This window comes from Jaculus jaculus, chromosome 13 (assembly GCF_020740685.1).
Source record: "Jaculus jaculus isolate mJacJac1 chromosome 13, mJacJac1.mat.Y.cur, whole genome shotgun sequence".
In the NCBI taxonomy this organism is placed as follows: domain Eukaryota; kingdom Metazoa; phylum Chordata; class Mammalia; order Rodentia; family Dipodidae; genus Jaculus; species Jaculus jaculus.
The window spans coordinates 14,074,590-14,091,348 of record NC_059114.1 but is presented as its reverse complement, the minus strand read 5'-3'; the positions used below and the strand labels follow the sequence as shown (position 1 = coordinate 14,091,348).

Sequence of the window (16,759 nt, the reverse complement as noted above, 5' to 3'; positions counted from 1 at the left end):
GTCTCTCTGTACCTTGTCTGCTTGCCTCCCTCCCTTCCATGGTAACGATTACTCTGGCTTTGTGTCATGTGGTGCAGCTCGGCCTTGTCACCCAGGAACTTCAGAACCTTTGCTTGGATCCTGGTCCAGATAGCCAGGTGCTGGGATGCTAAGAGCACTCCAGGTGAAGCCGTGTACAGCGGGTCTTTCCGGGGACTACACTTCGCACAGCTCTGGGGTCCCTGACAGTGGGCTGCTGGCACGAGCATTTTGTAAAGGGCACTGCATTGTTTGTGTGCTTGCTTTTGTTTGTGTAGTAGCCTGCTTGCCATGGATAAGTGGCTGTGGCTCAGGCTGTGGTGGTCTTCCACTTTAGGGTGGTCCTGAGGCTGATGGAGCTACAGGCTGCCTCTAGTGTCCACAGTTAGGATCTTGAATGTGAGTTTCTCAGGAGCGTTGTTTCCCAGCCTTTGCCACATCCTGGTGCACATAGACATCAAGTGAGGAGGTTCAGGATTCCCCAGCTCCCATGCCACCACTTCAGGGGGTGTGGCATTAAGGTCGTACCCACTCTTGGTGGCTCTGTCCTAGTTTATTTCCAGAAGGCAATTGGGGATAGTACCTTCCATTTCATTAGCCTTTGTCAGAGCCCTCTCTCAGATGGCTGTGTTATCTTACACTCTTCACAGTGGTCTAGATTTTTGCCAACACCCAATGCTGTCAGACTTTTTAACTGTTGCTAGCCTGGTAGCAACAACATGGTACCCTGTCGTTCCCTTTCTCATTTGCAGTGTGTTGGGCATCTTTTCATAGTTACTGACTTGGGTTTCTTCTTTTAGCTGCCTGGCTGCATCTCACTTATGTGCTCCTCCCTTCTCAACCTTACTGCTTTGCAGAGGTATGGGTTCTGGATCCTTTTTCTTTATAGATCTGTGTTGCAGGAACTTCCCAGTTTGACTTGTCTCAGCTCAAAAAAAAAAAAAAAAAAAAAAAAAAACACCACAGAAACATTTCTCTTATTATGGGGGAGAGAGAGAGAGAGAATATGAATGGGTGCACCAGGGCCTCTTGCAAATGAACCTAATTCAAGCATCACTTTGTGCATCTCGTTTTGCATGGATACTGGGGAATTAAACTCGAATGCCAGCCTTCGCAAGCAAGTTCCTTTACCTGCTGAGCTTTTCAATGGTGACTTTCGCTGCCTCTACACTTATGTCGTACTTTTATCATTAGGTCTTGCCACCCCCCATGCTAGGCCTGGAGCCCAGAGTCTTACACATGCTAGGCACGCATTCTGCCTCTGAGCTACAGCCGTAATCTGTATTTAAGTCTTTGAACTACCTCAGTGGTTCTCAGATGAGTAGGTGGGTTTTTTTTAATACCTAGGGGATATTTGGCCGTGTCCAAAGATATTTTTGATTATCATGACTTGGAGGAGGGTTTGTTGCTGTCATTGAGTTGGGTCGAGGCCAGGAATTCAGCTAAGAGCAAAGGACAGGCCCTGTCACTTACCCACTCAGAAGTATTGGTGGAGCCAGTGTTGAAGGTCCTGCCCTAGAGAGTCAGATTCGGGAAGTTGAATTTGGGACAAGTGTTTGAGGCGACTGACATCCAGTGAGTTTGGACCCACAGAAATACAGAGTTGTAAATACCATAGTGTGGCGAGGGAAGGTCAGTTCCTGAGGGGAGGAAGGAAGGGAAGGGAAAGACATCCCATGAGACAGGAAAATCATGCTGCATTTTCAGGGCTGGGACAGGGTGAGCCTAGTGGCCCAACACAACTGACCCCTTCAGAACAGCCTTCTGCATTGGTATCCTGAAAACCATACCGACTAGTTTCTGGGCTCTGGAACTTGCTCCTGACACTTCTGCAACGCTCTTCTCCAGCAAGGAGGGTGAGATGTGAAGACCTAGGACTGATTTTGAGAGCTGTCAATAGACCAGTATCATGCTGTGTGCTCTCTGTATATTCTTTCATTGTGTCTATGTGCCAGCCCTGTGGTATACCATTTGTGTCTTCTACAAATCATAGAAAAAGAACCCTTCCTCCAAGGTATGATAATCCAAAATATTGTTGGACGTGGCCAGATGTACCCTAGGTACAACAGTACATTGCTGGGCAGAGGCTTAAGTGAGGTGTGGATGCATGTGGCAAAGCGAGGTTTCTGACGTAGGCCTCTGCCCTCCCCAGTATACTATGCTCTGAGATAGACTGGAGCCCAGTCCAGAGCCTCCTGGGCTGTGCCTGTCCATCAGGATCTGCTAATGGGTCATCGGATCCAGATCCCAGCTGCCCAGCCTTCAGCGGCTCACCTGAACAGCAGCATGTGCTCCTCAGCAGGATGGTAGCTGACCTTCAGTAAGGCCCTGCTTAGCATCCTTTGCTGGTCTCCATGTCAGCACTTGAGCTGTTTCCGAGGGATGCTCGCCTGCTTTGAAAGCAACCAAATATTTTAAATCAAGTGCTAATTGAAACCTCATGAAAAGTACGCCTGGCTTTTTTGCCCTTATTTGTCCAAAGTATGATTCCTGCACCGCAAGCATTTCCTGATGACATTCTTGAGCAGGAGCCCAGTGTCACAATCTGCCTGTTCATTTATGGAAACTCTAGGCTGTCACTTGGGCAGTGGACCTGGGGGCCCTTCCCCTTTTCCTAGCAGCTCTGCGCTGTCCCTGCATGCAGGCAGGCCGTGGACGGGATCTTCCGAGCAGCTGGGTTGAATTGGCTGTTGTTTCTTCTAAAGCCTGAGGTTCCTTGTCCCCAGTGGTCAAGTCCTGCCCTCCCCACATCATTTATTTAAATTTTTAAAAATTTATTTTCGCGCGCGCGCGCGTGTGTGTGTGTGTGTGTGTGTGCGCGCGCGCGCGCACGTGCATGCACTTATGTGTGCACTAGCATCTCTTGCTATTGTAAACAAATGCCTTTCTGGCTTTATGTGGGTGGCTAGCAAATCGAACCCTGGTCAGCAGGCTTTAAGAAAGAACCTTTAATTACTGAGCCATTTCCCTGCCCTCTTCCCCACTAGATTTAGAATGTCACCAAGACTCTCTGGGACTGTCTGTGGAAATGCAGTGAGTGAGCCTCCCCAGAAAAATATTTGGGAGGGAAATGCCCTCATTCCACATCCTGCCAGCCCTGGGTCTGGGAGCATAGAGGCTGTCGGCTGGGAACTTGCAAGCCAAATTCAACCCGTGCATATGTTTTAGTCTCAGTGTTACAGGTTAATGGCTTTCTTTTTAAACTAGTCTACCATCCTTTAAAAATGAGGAGATGCAGGGTCTAGTGCGGAAGAGGTGGCGAAAGAACGAAAGAGCCTAAGGAAGGGTAGGACTCCTTACAACATGCTCCCTCCAGACACAAAATGGCCTGGATATCCATGACCTCACAGTGCCTGACACTACCTACACAAGACCATCATAAGAGGGGAAAAGATGATGACATCAAAATAAAAGAGAGACTGATTGAGAAGGAGAGGGGATATGATGGAGAATGGAGTTTCAAAGGGGAAAGTGAGGGGAGGGAGGGTATTACCATGGGATATTTTTTATAATCATGGAAGTTGTTAATAAAAATTTGAAAAAAAATTAAATAAAAAAATGAGATGCACAGAAAAATCTGAATGTCTGGCATTGTTTGGACTATCAGAGCTCTTGTAGCCCTGGGTCCACATTTCTGCTAGGCCACCCTTGGCTGGAGCAGTAGAGGCGCCTCTGTGGGGCAGGGTCACGCTCCCAGCCAGCCACGGGCCTCAGCCCATCCAGCTGCACTAGCGCTGCTTGCTGCCCCTGTGGACAACTGAATTGCATCAGATAGTAAGTTCCTATTTTGTTTTTCCGATTTAGAAGTGGGTGGAAGAGTATTGGGAGGTCACTGCCAGGGTAGTGGGGTTGACCTTCATGGGCCTCTTCCCTCCTCAAAGTCAAGGCTGGGCTCCAGGCTGCACGCTGCATTGTATCTGCCTGATGGGCATTCTTCCTGCTCTGCTCGGGGCATCCTCCTTGGGTGGCAGTGCTGAGGAAGGCTCCGAAGGAGGGAGACCAGCCTTCAGCAAACAGCTCAGGGACTGCAGTCTGAGTGGCTCAGAGGAGGGTCGCGGAAGTGGCCTGATTAGAAACTGGTGATGATGGAAAAAAAAACAAACAAACACTAACCAGGAAGCAAAGCCATGGGAGTCCACTTGTCAGGGGCTGGGTGTGGGGGACTAAGGGCTGGGGAGATGGCCCCATGAGAAAGGTGCGCTTGCTGCTCTTGGCTCTTGTCCTCTTCAGGGCTGGGGGTTTCGGGGACGCAGGGCAGGGTGCAGGGAGGTGAGGAGTGCAGATGTCCGCCCCTTCTCCTGACAGGGGCCAGGTGGGAAGGTGGTAGGGTTCAGTTCCTCGTTTAGTCTCCCCAGCAGGCTGGGCGTTGTCATTTTCTCTCCTGGGAGGTGAGTCGGGAAGCGTGTCGAAAGCCCCGCGCCTGACGTCACGTGTGCTCGGGAAGGCCGACGCTCACCCGCCCATGTGGCTGCCTGTTTCTCTTGAGACGTCACAAGTCTTCACTCCATTTCTGCCAGGCCTGGCTTCTCCAAACACCTCCAGAGATGTTGTGTTTCCGAAGAAGAATTTTAAGTCCTACGCTGTGGGTGGGAGATGAGCTTGGAGAAGGTGCTAGGAACGGGGTAGCCTTCCTGGTCCCCAGCCTGCAGGCTTGTCACAGTGCTGGCTGCTGGCCAGCAGACGGGCGCTTCCTACACGTGCCGCGGGGAGACCTGTCTCCCGGGCTGACTGTGCTGCTTGTTGGCAGGGTCTCTTGTCTTCTTGCTGTCACTAGCCAGGAAGTGATTCTGTAAGAAGGTAGATAGGCCACTTCACGTGATGTGCCCAGGAATCAGTCAGAGGTCACTGTCTGGGTAGAGTAGCTCTGCCCCTAGAGAGCAGTCAGGGCAGTGTGGAGGAGGGAGCTGGTATTGTCGTCCCAGGGGAGACTGCAGGTGCTTCAGGAACATGGCTTTAGGCCTTGGTGTCCCATGGGGCTGTAGACCACAGGTGTTGAACTGGGCATGTGTCCAGCCCAGGCTGTGGCAGGACTGTGAGGAGGTAAGCATCTGTAGCCACAACCTTCCACACTCCTGCTTTCCCCGGGAGAGGAAGGGAGCCAGGAGATAGCGCAGCTCTGCTCCTCGCCTCCAGCAGGAAGAGCGCTGTGTAACCAGCCTCCCTCCTTACTACTGCAGGCTGGATCCTCATTGACCGCTGCGGGAAGCACTTTGGGACGATCCTCAACTACCTTCGAGATGGGGCCGTCCCCTTGCCCGAGAGCCGCCGGGAGATCGAGGAGCTGCTGGCAGAGGCCAAATACTACCTGGTGCAGGGCCTGCTAGAAGAGTGCCAGGCAGCCCTACAAGTAGGCACCCCTTTCCTCCACAGGGACGCCTGCAGCACCCTTTTCCTACCTACAAAATGGGGCATTTCCTATCTCACTGAGACGTGGGAGGCATTCTGCAGAATCAACCTCCCCTACCTACAAGTGATCCCTGAAGGAGTGGCTCCCTGAGGAACAGCTCTGCCGCCTGAAGGTCTTAGCACAGGGTGGAAAAGCATTTCCCCTGCCACTCAGATGCGGCCATTGACCCCCTGTCCAGGACTGGTCTACCAGGCCTCTCTGGACTATCTAAAGACTAAGGGGAACTTCAGCAGCATGTGTTTAGGCTGCCCTATGTTGTGCAAGTCACCTAATTGTGCTCTGACTGACCACGTCACGTGACATTGGGTCATCTCCTGTATATTGCATCCCTTCAGTAGTGAGTTTCTGAGTCCATGGTGGGACTTCCTCTGGCCTCATTAGTCATGGTTGGGACCAGACAACCCTGCCTCCTCATCTGGACTAGGGCAGGGCCATTGGGTTCAAGTCAGGTTTCCAATGTAGCCAGTGACCTTTTGTTTTAAGTAAAGCTGCAGCATGGGGGGGATCAGAAGAGCCCCTGTGGGCTGCCGTTGGAACATGGCTCGTGCGGTGCATGGTCATTGAGCACTGCGTAGCTGCTGTCAGACATCACCACACCTTCGCCAGCCTCCTTCACCCTCCAGGCAGGCTCTGGACTGCTCTCCATTCACGTTTTAGCTTTTTTTGTCCACTGGAATCATTCTAGAAAGTTGGAATTTAGCTCACATATTACCACCACCACCAGGCTTATATTGATACATCTCTTCTCTCATCATGCTTTCGTTAGACCTTGATTGTCAATATTGTTGAGCCACAGGGTATTTTAGGGTATTTTATTTACTTGACTTCTAAGTATGTATCCCTGCTTCGGCTCCAAGTTCTCAGAAGGATCAGTCTCAGGTTGGGCTGTTCAGACACATCGGAGGTCCGTTCATCTTCATCTTGCGGGCAGGCCGTCTCGATGTCTGGTAGTCTGCTCTTTAGCCTCCAGGACTGACCTGGTCACCCTCTTTCCTCCCAGTATCTCTCTGGATCTTTCTCACCTGCTTTCCGACAGTTGCTTTTCCCTCCCCAGTTTTATCTTTTCAACCCTCTTACTGAAGTTTTTTTTTATTTCTGCTGTCATGTTTTTGCTTCTTTTTTCTCCTCTTGTTTTCTGAAAGCTGCTTTCATAGCATGCTAATCTTGTTTCAGAGGTGCCACGCCTGTCCTTGTCTGTCTGATGAACACCATGTGGACACTCCTCCAGGGCCTGACTTCTTAAATCCTTAGCCTCCGCTCTTTGTGTTGGTTCAGCTCTCATGTTAGACAGGCTCCCTCACAGTCCGATGGTCCTGATCCTCTGTTGAGGCACAGTGTAAGGTTGACAAGCTGCATGTGTGGGCCAGGCAGTTAGTTCTTGCTCTTATCTATGGGGCTTGGTCAGAAGACATTGTCCTTGAAGAAGTCCTTTCCTGCCAGGCATCATGGTAACAAATCCCACTCAGAAGGTAGAGGTCAGAGAACTAGCCTGAGCTACATAGCAAGCCCCTCTCGAAAGAAAGGGGGGGGGGGGGAGACAGAAAGGAAAGGGAAAAAGAAAGAAAGAACCAACCAACCAAAGTAGTCCTTCACTCCTGTCTGGTGTGTAAGTATGGGTGGCTACATTTTGAGGTCTGCTGGGGGCACTCACCCTTTAGTTGCAGATGACAGCAGCTGGGCAGTGCTGCCCCCAGCTGTGTCAGTTACTGCAGAAATGCGGACCTTCGTCCTGCTGGGAGTGGGCGTGGATCGAGAGGATCTGGGGCTCTCTCGCTCTTGTGCGTGCCAACTGGCAAGCCCACACCTTGTCCTCCTCCCGGCCTGCACTGGCCCCCTGGGCCTCTGGACTTCTCTCCACCCTCTCACATGGGCTTCATTGTCTCCATCTCCTTGGTCATCATCTGTGGTCCATGTTCCAGCTCAACGTTTTGGCAGCTTTTATCTGTTGACCTCGCTTCTCTCATTTTCATTTTTGTTCCTCTGCGGTTGCTGTGACGGGGCTATCGGGCTTTTGATGAAGTCATGTCTCATCAGTTATGTTCAAGGTTTAGTTTTGAGCGACTTCCTGGGCGGGGAAAAGTGACAGACATCCTTGTTCACATTCCTGTCCTCCTGGCCCGCCTGCTCCGTCTCCCCCACCACAGCTTTAATAAGCCCGGTGCTGGGCAGGTCTCCCAGGCTGAAAGCTCATTTTGTTCCAGCAGAACAAAGACACTTACGAGCCCTTCTGCAAGGTCCCTGTCATCACCTCCTCCAAAGAAGAACAGAAACTTATAGCAACTTCAAATAAGGTATGTTGCAGGCACCCTTGGGGATTTCTTTTGCTTCCAGACATGAAGGGGACTCTTCTGCCTAAGTTGTTTTTTTTTTTTTTTTAATATTTCTTTTGTTCATTTTTTATTTATTTATTTGAGAGCGACAGACACAGGGAGAAAGACAGATAGAGGGAGAGAGATAGAATGGGCGCGCCAGGGCTTCCAGCCACTGCAAACGAACTCCAGACGCGTGCGCCCCCTTGTGCATCTGGCTAACGTGGGACCTGGGGAACCGAGCCTTGAACCGGGGTCCTTAGGCTTCACAGGCAAGCGCTTAACCGCTAAGCCATCTCTCCAGCCCTCTGCCTAAGTTTTGACATAGAGGCTAGGTCCCCAGGAAGCTGTGGCTTCTCCTAAGTTGCCCTTGACGCAGGCGGTCTCCCCTTCCCCGTTTGCCTCTTCTGCCTTGAGACATGGCCTCAGTCCCTTGGGAAGTCTGTGGCTTGTTGCACCTGCACGCCGAATAACTTTCTCTTTCTTCTTCATCGTCACCTTTGCCAGCCAGCCGTGAAGTTGCTGTATAACAGAAGTAACAACAAATACTCCTATACCAGGTAAGACGCCAGCCAGAAGAGATGCGTCAGGTGCTCGGCAGACCTCCACGCGCACAGCGAGGCGCAGCTCCGCCTGTCCCTTCACGGGAGGAGGGCTCCTGTGCACGTCCCCACTTGCTAGCCGAGCTGCTGGACTAGAGCGCTCTGAGGTGGAATTCGCCCAGGCCCCAAACTCGCCTTCGGAGCTGCAGCGGGCATGGTTCGTGTACTTGCCATGCTGTGCACAGCCAGTGCTTTCCAGTTGAGGAAATTTCATCACCTCACTAGTAGTTACTCCTGGCTTCCCTCAGTCGTCACCCCTGGCCTCACGCCACCATTAATCTCTAGATCTGCCAGTTTGGGACATTCCGTCTACATGGATTGCAACATGTTGTGTTTTATGACTGTTTTCCTTCACTTAGCATGGTTTTTAAAAAATAATTTTTAAGTTTTTTAATTTTTATTTGAGAGAGAGAGAATGGGCATGCCAGAGCCTCTAGCCACTGCAACTGAACTCCACACTCATGTGCCACGATGTGCACCTGGCTGACATGGTACCTGGGGAGGCAAACCTGAGTCCTTAGGCTTCACAGGCAAGCGGGTTAGCCACTAAACCATCTCTCCAGCCCCGCTTAGCTTGTTTTTAAGGTCATCCGTGCTCTAACATGAGTATGCCATTCCTTTTCATGGTGGGATTGTTCTCCACCGTGTGGACTCATCTTAGTTTTCCAGTCATCAGTGTGGACATTGGGTTATTTCCACTGTCTGGCTATAATGCTGCCTTGAACATTCATGTCCTCGTTTCCGGGGGACATGTTTTCCTTTCTCCTGGGGATATGTCAAGGAGTGGGATTGCTGGGTCATACATATGTAACTCCATGGTCAGTCACTGGAGACCTGTCAACTTTTCCATCCAGAGTCACTGCAATGTTGTATAATACCACCAGCAGTATATGGAAGTTTCTTGAGTGCCTTTTGGCTCTCTTGTAAACATGTGATTGTGAAATACGAAGTAGGGGGGAATATTCAGGACCCATAAACTGACATAGCTCTTGGGGCTGGAGAGATGGCTTAGTGGTTAAGGCACTTGCCTGTGAAGCCTGAAGACCCAGGTTTGATTCTCCAGGTCCCACATAAGCCAGATGCACGTGGTGGTGCATGCATCTGGAGTTTGTTTGCTCGTGGCCAGAGGCCCTGGTGTGCCCATTCTCACTCTTTCTCTCTGCTTCAAATAAATAAATAAATAATGAATAAATAAAACAGTTTTTCTTGGACTTTGTTGTTCTGCCCCTTGGGCCTGGTGGGGTGCCCCTGCAGTGGTGCTTTTGCCGAGGCCCAGTATCTCCAGCAGCCTGTCTCTGCCTATGTAGGGCAGCTACTTAAGCATGCTGCTTTGAGGCACAGCCTTAGGGACCTCAGCTGTCTTTTTTTTCTAAAATATATTTTTGTTTGTTTGTTTGTTAGAGAGAGAGAGAGAGAGGCAGATAGAATGGGTGCACCAGGGCCTCCAGCCACTGCAAAAAAAAAACAAAACAAAACCAAAAAAAAAAAAAACCCAAAACCAAAAAACCTCCAGACGCATGTGCCACCCTGTGGCTTTACAGGCAAGTGCCGTAACCACTGAGCCATTTGTCCAGCCCCATACCTGTCTTTTTTTGAAACCCAGCTCTACCACTTAGGAGTTTTGGGACTTAGGACAATGACACTGATTTCATTGAGCAGTGGGGACTATAGTGCCTTTCTTACGGGATTGTCGTAAGGTGAAATGAGATAGAGAGGACAATAGGCCTGTGTGTAGAAGAATTCAGCTACATTGGCAAATATTACTAGCCTGTGATCACCCTGTTGAACGCTCTTTTGCAGCAATTCTGACGACAATATGTTGAAAAACATCGAACTCTTTGATAAGCTTTCTCTGCGCTTTAACGGACGGGTCCTGTTCATAAAAGATGTCATTGGGGACGAAATCTGCTGCTGGTCCTTTTACGGCCAGGGGCGCAAGATTGCCGAAGTCTGTTGCACGTCCATCGTGTATGCCACTGAGAAGAAACAGACCAAGGTAGGAGCCTCGCAAAGACGGCTTCGAGTGGCTTTTCTTTCTTTCACTTGAGCAAAGTGATCTCAGAGGGGGAAGTCTTTGACAATGCTTCCTTGTCTATAGTTGCCCATTGGGAAGCTAGCCATCTTTGGGGCCCATAAAGATCTGAATGTAGGTCTTGGAGAAACAGAATGGTGTTCCCTTGTGGTGCTTAGCAAGTAGACACAGCCAGCTATACCTAGTTCCTGTGTGGTACACAGGGATTCAGATTTTCCCTTGGACATGTGTGCACTGAACCGCCCATGGTTTTCCCGTCCGGCGTCGCTGATCTCGGCCTCCACTCATGCAAACACTTAGGAGAACACCCTGCCTGCGACATTCTCCCACCATCAGGCCTCACCAGGCCTGCTCATCAGAGCTACAGTGCCGCCCAGAAGAGCTTGACTTTGGCTTTCTCGTCATAACCTACCACTCATTACGCTCCCTCTTCAACACAGGACTTATTTGACAACCTATTTTACACCTCAGTATTCCAAGGGCTGGAGAGATGGCTTAGCGGTTAAGCGCTTGCCTGTGAAGCCTCAGGACTCTGGTTCAAGGCTTTATTCCCCGGGACCCATGTTAGCCAGATGCACAAGGGGGCGCACGCATCTGGAGTTCGCTTGCAGTGGCTGGAGGCCCTGGCGCGCCCATTCTCTCTCTCTGCCTCTTTCAGTCTGTCACTCTCAAATAGATAAATAAAAATGAGAAAACAAAACAAAACAAAACAAAAAATAAATAAACTTATGTGAAGGCAGCCAGAAGAGAGAAATACTGAGGCTCTTTTTGCTTCAAACATGGCAGCAGGACCGGGCATGAGTTCCTCCTCTAATTAAAGCCTGTTCTGTCATGTCTTGGGTGTTTTAAATATACCTGACTTGCTTCTGCCCCTGGACATAAAAAGGATGATCATTATATTAACTTTTAAACATGTAGATTCTCATCTTTGATCTCAGCAGGGAGCTGGGGGATTGAGAGAGCACGTGCTTGGGCCACCACCTCTAGAGGAGGGAGCAGAGGCTCTGAGCGAGCCTGGCTTGCGTTGATGCCGGGTGGGGGGGCAGCGTGCTCGTTCTTCACCCACGCTGCTCCCCCTCAAGAGCGTCTTCCTTTTCCTCGGGAGCCCATGGCTTTTGCCTTCCAGGCACTTGGTGGTGGTAGAGGCAGTTACTGCTGCAACAACAGGCTCCTCCCCATCTACTCCGTTTCTGGGGTTTACACTCCTGTCCTGCTGTCTTGTCTCAGCTAACCGTTCATGTATTCCATTGGGGATTTTTGTATGCTTGATGGCTTGCTTGTTCCAGCACTCCCAATGCAATACTGATTCTTTTCATAGTTTAACTGTCCTTTGGTTAATTTGGAGAGTGTGTGGCTTGCTGAAATTTCAAGTTGAAGCAGACGTCTAATACATACATTGTCTGGGTCTTAATTCTCACTAGAGGATAACTGAGCATGGATTTCTATGTTGGGCGGTGTTTTTGTTGCTCAGAAGGGAACTCGTCTGTGGACTCTCTCTCTGTTGCTGCCACTCTGCCATGTCAGTAGATGCATTGCTTTTCATTGGTTTTGGTTATTGTTTTCTTTTTAAAAAAATATTTAATTAATTAATTTATTTGACAGAAAGAGAGAGAGAGAATGGGCACTCCATGGCCTCCAGCTGCTGCAAATGAACTCCAGATGTGTGTGCCCCCTTGTGCATCTGCCTAACATGGGTCCTGGGGAATTGAACCTGGGTCTTTTGGCTTTGCAGGCAAATGCCTTAACCACTAAGCCATCCCTCCAGCCCAGTTATTGTTCAGTTGTCAAGTGTATGTTGGGTTCTTTACATCTCTTGTCTCCTTGCTAAGACCACCCGCATTCCCTCTTCTCCATGAGCACTTGCTCTACTTGCTGGTATGGTTTTTTTTTTTTTTTTTTTTAAGAAATCTTTTTTTTTTTTAATGTTTTTTATTTATTTGAGAGCGACAGACACAGAGAGAAAGATAGATAGAGGGAGAGAGAGAGAATGGGCGCGCCAGGGCTTCCAGCCTCTGCAAACGAACTCCAGACGCGTGCGCCCCCTTGTGCATCTGGCTAACGTGGGACCTGGGGAACCGAGCCTTGAACCGGGGTCCTTAGGCTTCACAGGCAAGCGCTTAACCGCTAAGCCATCTCTCCAGCCCGTTGGTATGGTTTTTGATAGCTGCCTTCAGATCTCAGATCATTCCAGCACCCTGTATCTTCTTGGCACTGGCATCTCTTGACTGTCTTTTCCCACAGGAATTGAGCTTTTTTCCTGGTTCTTCACACACTGAGGAATTTTGAGTTATGTCCTGAACTTGTTGGCTCTGGGTTTGTTCAGTTCCCAGGGAGATTGTTGTTGTTTTGGGGTTTTGCCAGCAGTTGATAGAGTTGGATTCAGGCCGTGAATTCCGGCTAGGCTTCTGTGGGGTAGAGGTCTAGTGACAGAGTTTGTAGAACTTTCAGTTGTGGACGGTTAGTCTGAGCAGGCAGTGTCCTGTTCTGGTTTTCTGGTCTGTGTGTGAGGTGTAGGAACAGATCCTTTGGCTGGGGTGATGCGAGGTTCTCACACACAATGTCTGAAGCTCCCCTTCCTGCACAGTCTCTTCAGGACCTTGAGTTGTCTGGCCAGAAAGTCATTCCACACAGCCTCCCTTTCCTGGGCCTGTGTCTGCGGCCCCCTGGCAGGAAGCTGAGGAGTGAGGTCAACTGTAACCTCTGAAAGTAACAGCTGCCGTGTCACAGTAGCACTATTACGAAGTACAGGCCAAGATGGTGCGCTGTGTTGTGTCCTGCTAACGAACTTGCTCTATATTTTGTGGGAACACAGGTTGAGTTCCCTGAGGCCCGGATCTATGAGGAGACCCTGAATATCTTGCTGTATGAGGCGCAGGATGGCCGGGGACCTGACAATGCACTCCTTGAGGCCACAGGCGGGGCAGCTGGACGCTCGCATCACCTGGACGAGGACGAGGAACGGGAGCGGGAGAGGATCGAGCGTGTACGGCGGATCCACATCAAGCGCCCAGATGACCGAGCCCACCTCCACCAGTGAGCGGGCGTGCCCATGCGCTGCCCTCCTTCACCTCCTTCCCCGCTCCCTGCACTGCCCCCCCCCCAATCCTATGCAGGTTTCCAGACACCTTCCACTTACCCTGGAGTCTGGAAACACTTTTGTAACAAGCCAGAGGATTATTTTGATACTTTTCGACAAGGTGGATTGATATCTTGACCCAGGTGTGTGCACCCCTGTTGTTGAGAGAGCTGTGTCTGAGGTCTCTACTTTTCGTGAGACTCTGAGAACTCGTGGAGCCAGGCTTGCTTGGTTCTCGGAGGGAAAGTATGAATGTGTTTGAAGTATATGTGAGAAGCTTTGTTTGCAGTATTTATTTTTGTGGGTGTTGACTACCTATTAGGGCTTCTTGGGTGACACTCCCTTAAGGGTTCAGTTTAATGGTCTTGGGGCCACCAGGGTGTCTGCTTCCTACCTACACCTTCCAACTTGGCAGGCCGGCTCCTCGTGTTCTGACTGGGCAGTCCCCACTGCTTTGCAGGACGTCTGTTCTGCAGAGTAGTCGCGAGGCTTCTGTGCCCCACGTGCATGCGTAAGCAGTTCCAGCCGCAGCAGTGGAGGTGACTCCTGCCCCCGAGCAGCACAGCTGTGGTCTGGTGCTTGCTGCGCCCACCGCGTCTGCCACTCCGCGGGCAGTGGCTCTGCTTCCTTCTGGGCCTTGCCATTGCTGCTTGCTGCAGGAAGGCGTCTCTGCCACCCGGTGGGCCGCAGCTCTCAACGTGCTGCTCTCAGGGACCCACTTCCTCTAAGTGGGGCTTGCTGCAGTGACTGGGTGACTGTCCTTTGCTTAGAAATTCTGTGGCCCCAGACACAGTCCTCGTCTGACTCCAGGCTGGGACACCGCTATACCCCAAGTTGCAGGGAGCCTGCCTACTGACTGAGGGCAGTGTCCTTGCTGGAAACCCCTTCATGTCTTTGATTCTACGCAGAATAGAGGGGTGTCGGCGAGCAGGTTGAGAAGGTGTGCAGATACCTTTGGGTCTTTTTGTATTGTGTCTGTTTAAGGGATGTGTGTGACTGTCGGTGGGGATGTGTGATTGTGGGCACAGGTGGCCCTGGCCAGAGCCGTGCTGAGCGCACAGCGCTCGTGTAGGACGATGTTCTCGGTGACCTACCTCCAGGTTCCTCTGCGCAGGAACCCAGGCGAGCTGTGACTGACGTGGGTGGTGAGAGCAGACTAGGTGGTCACAAGGATGCAGGTGTGTGAGGAGTAGTGGATGGACTTTTGTCTGCTTGGTAAAGGAATTGTTAATGTTTTAGACCAAAGGTGTTAATATGGGCAGCCTCTGACACACGCATTCCCCCCCCAAATGAGTGTCTATTTTGTGACGGTTTTTACAGCTCAGACTTTGTACATACTGCCCTACCTGTGACAGTTGTATGCCTTTCTTTTGTATCCGGCAGCAAAGCCTACAAAAAAACTTGCGAACAATCATGACTGAACCTAAGAACCATGTACTGGGTAGATGCTTTTTAAACGATTGTGTGAAAAACTTTTGTATTAGGCTATTTGGATTTTATTAAGTGCTAAGAAAAAGGGAGCTTACAAAATGTCCCATAAATGTTTTATATTGTTTGTCTTAAACGCCAACCCTGCCATTTGGGTTGAGCTTTTTTAGGAAGTTAAAGGGAATGTCAGTTCTTATGTTTTCTGTAGGAATGGAAAAGCCATTGTATAAATTCTGTTTTGTAAATGCTGTTTGTGTGCAGAGTAAGTTTGTAGAACAGTCTGATGACTTGTTTTGGTTTCTGCGCCTCGTGACCTACGGCTGCTGGCAGCTCTCTCTTCCCCTCCCCTTCCCCGGAGTGTGGACAGGAGCAGGTTGGAAGATGTTCCTTGGTGAAAGGGGTTCTCAGCCACGTCCAGCCATGAGCTGACAGCGTTAGCTCTTCCAAAGCTCTGGTACCAAACACACTGTACCGGGAACTGACTTTTCACAAGGGGCGATAGTATTTATAGTCGTGAATAATCCAAGTAAAACACTATTCTTGGAGTTGGTACAGAGTAAGCTTTTATTACACTGTAAATAGCTAACATTTGAAACAAAAGTTTAGAACAGCTTTTGGTCCATGGTAACCAAGTTCAATATTTTGAATCAGTCCTTTCTGATTGTGGCGAGTGTGGGCCAAGGCTGTCACAGCTCCTGGCATAGCGTCTCTTTCCCACTGCCTTCCTGTGCTGGACGGGCTGGTTGGCCTCTGCGCAGGTCCTGGGCTCAGCTAGGTGTACCCTCCCGCACCTGGTCCTCACAGCTGCTCTTCAGCACCTCCGTGTGAACAGCACTGAGTGCTGTCTTCAGGACTCACCAGAGTCACCGTCACACTGTTAAGCATGCCATCAGTCTTCTTGTATCTCTGCACTATGAAAAAATACTGTAAGCTTTAGAAGCGGTCACCGTGTCTGTCTTGTACAAGCCTTTGTGGACGTATGTCAAATAAACTTACATGATGCTTCTATTTTTCTGTCTCCTGGGTCTTTTCAGAAATGCCCAGCTCGGCTGAGCAACTAAGGGGCAGCTTATGACAAAGAACGAGGCTTCCTCCTTCACCTCAAGTGCTCACAGTAGAGGGAAGTGACTCAGTTTCTGTCTTGGGGTGGGGGTGGGGATGGGGGGCGTGCTGCCTGGCTTGTGGAAAGCAGAATGAATCTGCAGGTGATAACCCCTGATCGAGGGCAGGGGACCCCACACACGATCTGGGACCTAAAGAGCCTTTCAGAAACTTGAGCCCAGTACCTAGAAACATGTAAGTTTCACTTAAGGCAAAATTTAAGTTTTGCAGCTTTATGAAGTTTCATCTTCTTCTTAGACCATATTTCATGGTGCCTTGGGCAACTTGACAGGTAGAGAATCTGCTGCCTACACTGTAAGGACATCTTGATGTTTCTGTTGGGGACATTTAAAACCGCCCCTTGGATGACTCAAGGTTGGCTCCCAGAGAATAGTGTAGTATCCTGTCCCTGGAGAAGCTGAGGTCTGGGGCCTAGCGCTCAGGTCTCTGATGAGATCTTTGCCCAGAGCTGCTGCATTCGTGCTTGGAGATGTGGCGAACTGCATCAAACTCCCGCTCGCCTCAGGTGGATCAGAAACCGCGAGTGAAGAGGTCAGATGTCATCCTCTATCAGGACTTCCTCCGGACCGACACCTGGAAAGTCACATCTGCCTTTAGAAACTTGTGGAAGGAGAGTAGTTACCACTGGGTTATCACAACGGGTATGGATGGGCTGAGGAGCCAGCTCCGTCTCCTGACTGATGAACCACAGGCAGAGGCTTGTCAGGCTCCTCGGCCTGCGGTGGTCATGGGGAGGATGGGCTGTGTGGCTGCCAAGGACAGTTC

General features: G+C 50.3%; 2 protein-coding genes across 3 annotated transcripts in view; one reads left to right on the top strand and one right to left on the bottom strand.

Moving 5' to 3' along the window:
- Window positions 1–15,880, top strand: part of Kctd10 (potassium channel tetramerization domain containing 10) — a 30,341-nt gene extending 14,461 nt beyond the window's left edge. The window contains exons 3-7 of one of the 2 annotated variants that reach the window (XM_004664107.2): window positions 5,196–5,365; window positions 7,630–7,716; window positions 8,242–8,294; window positions 10,137–10,332; window positions 13,181–15,880. In XM_004664107.2, the coding sequence (XP_004664164.1) occupies window positions 5,196–5,365; window positions 7,630–7,716; window positions 8,242–8,294; window positions 10,137–10,332; window positions 13,181–13,405 (731 nt within the window). In that variant the 3' untranslated portion in view covers window positions 13,406–15,880. Of the gene's footprint in view, window positions 1–5,195; window positions 5,366–7,626; window positions 7,717–8,241; window positions 8,295–10,136; window positions 10,333–13,180 lie in introns of both variants that reach the window. The other variant, XM_004664106.2, reaches the window with a different exon arrangement.
- A 663-nt stretch (window positions 15,881–16,543) lies between these two features.
- Myo1h (myosin IH) overlaps window positions 16,544–16,759 on the bottom strand; it is a 56,871-nt gene continuing 56,655 nt past the window's right edge. Inside the window, exon 31 of the mRNA XM_045132504.1 lies at window positions 16,544–16,567. Within this exon, the coding sequence (XP_044988439.1) occupies window positions 16,544–16,567 (24 nt within the window). The remainder of the gene's footprint in view (window positions 16,568–16,759) is intronic.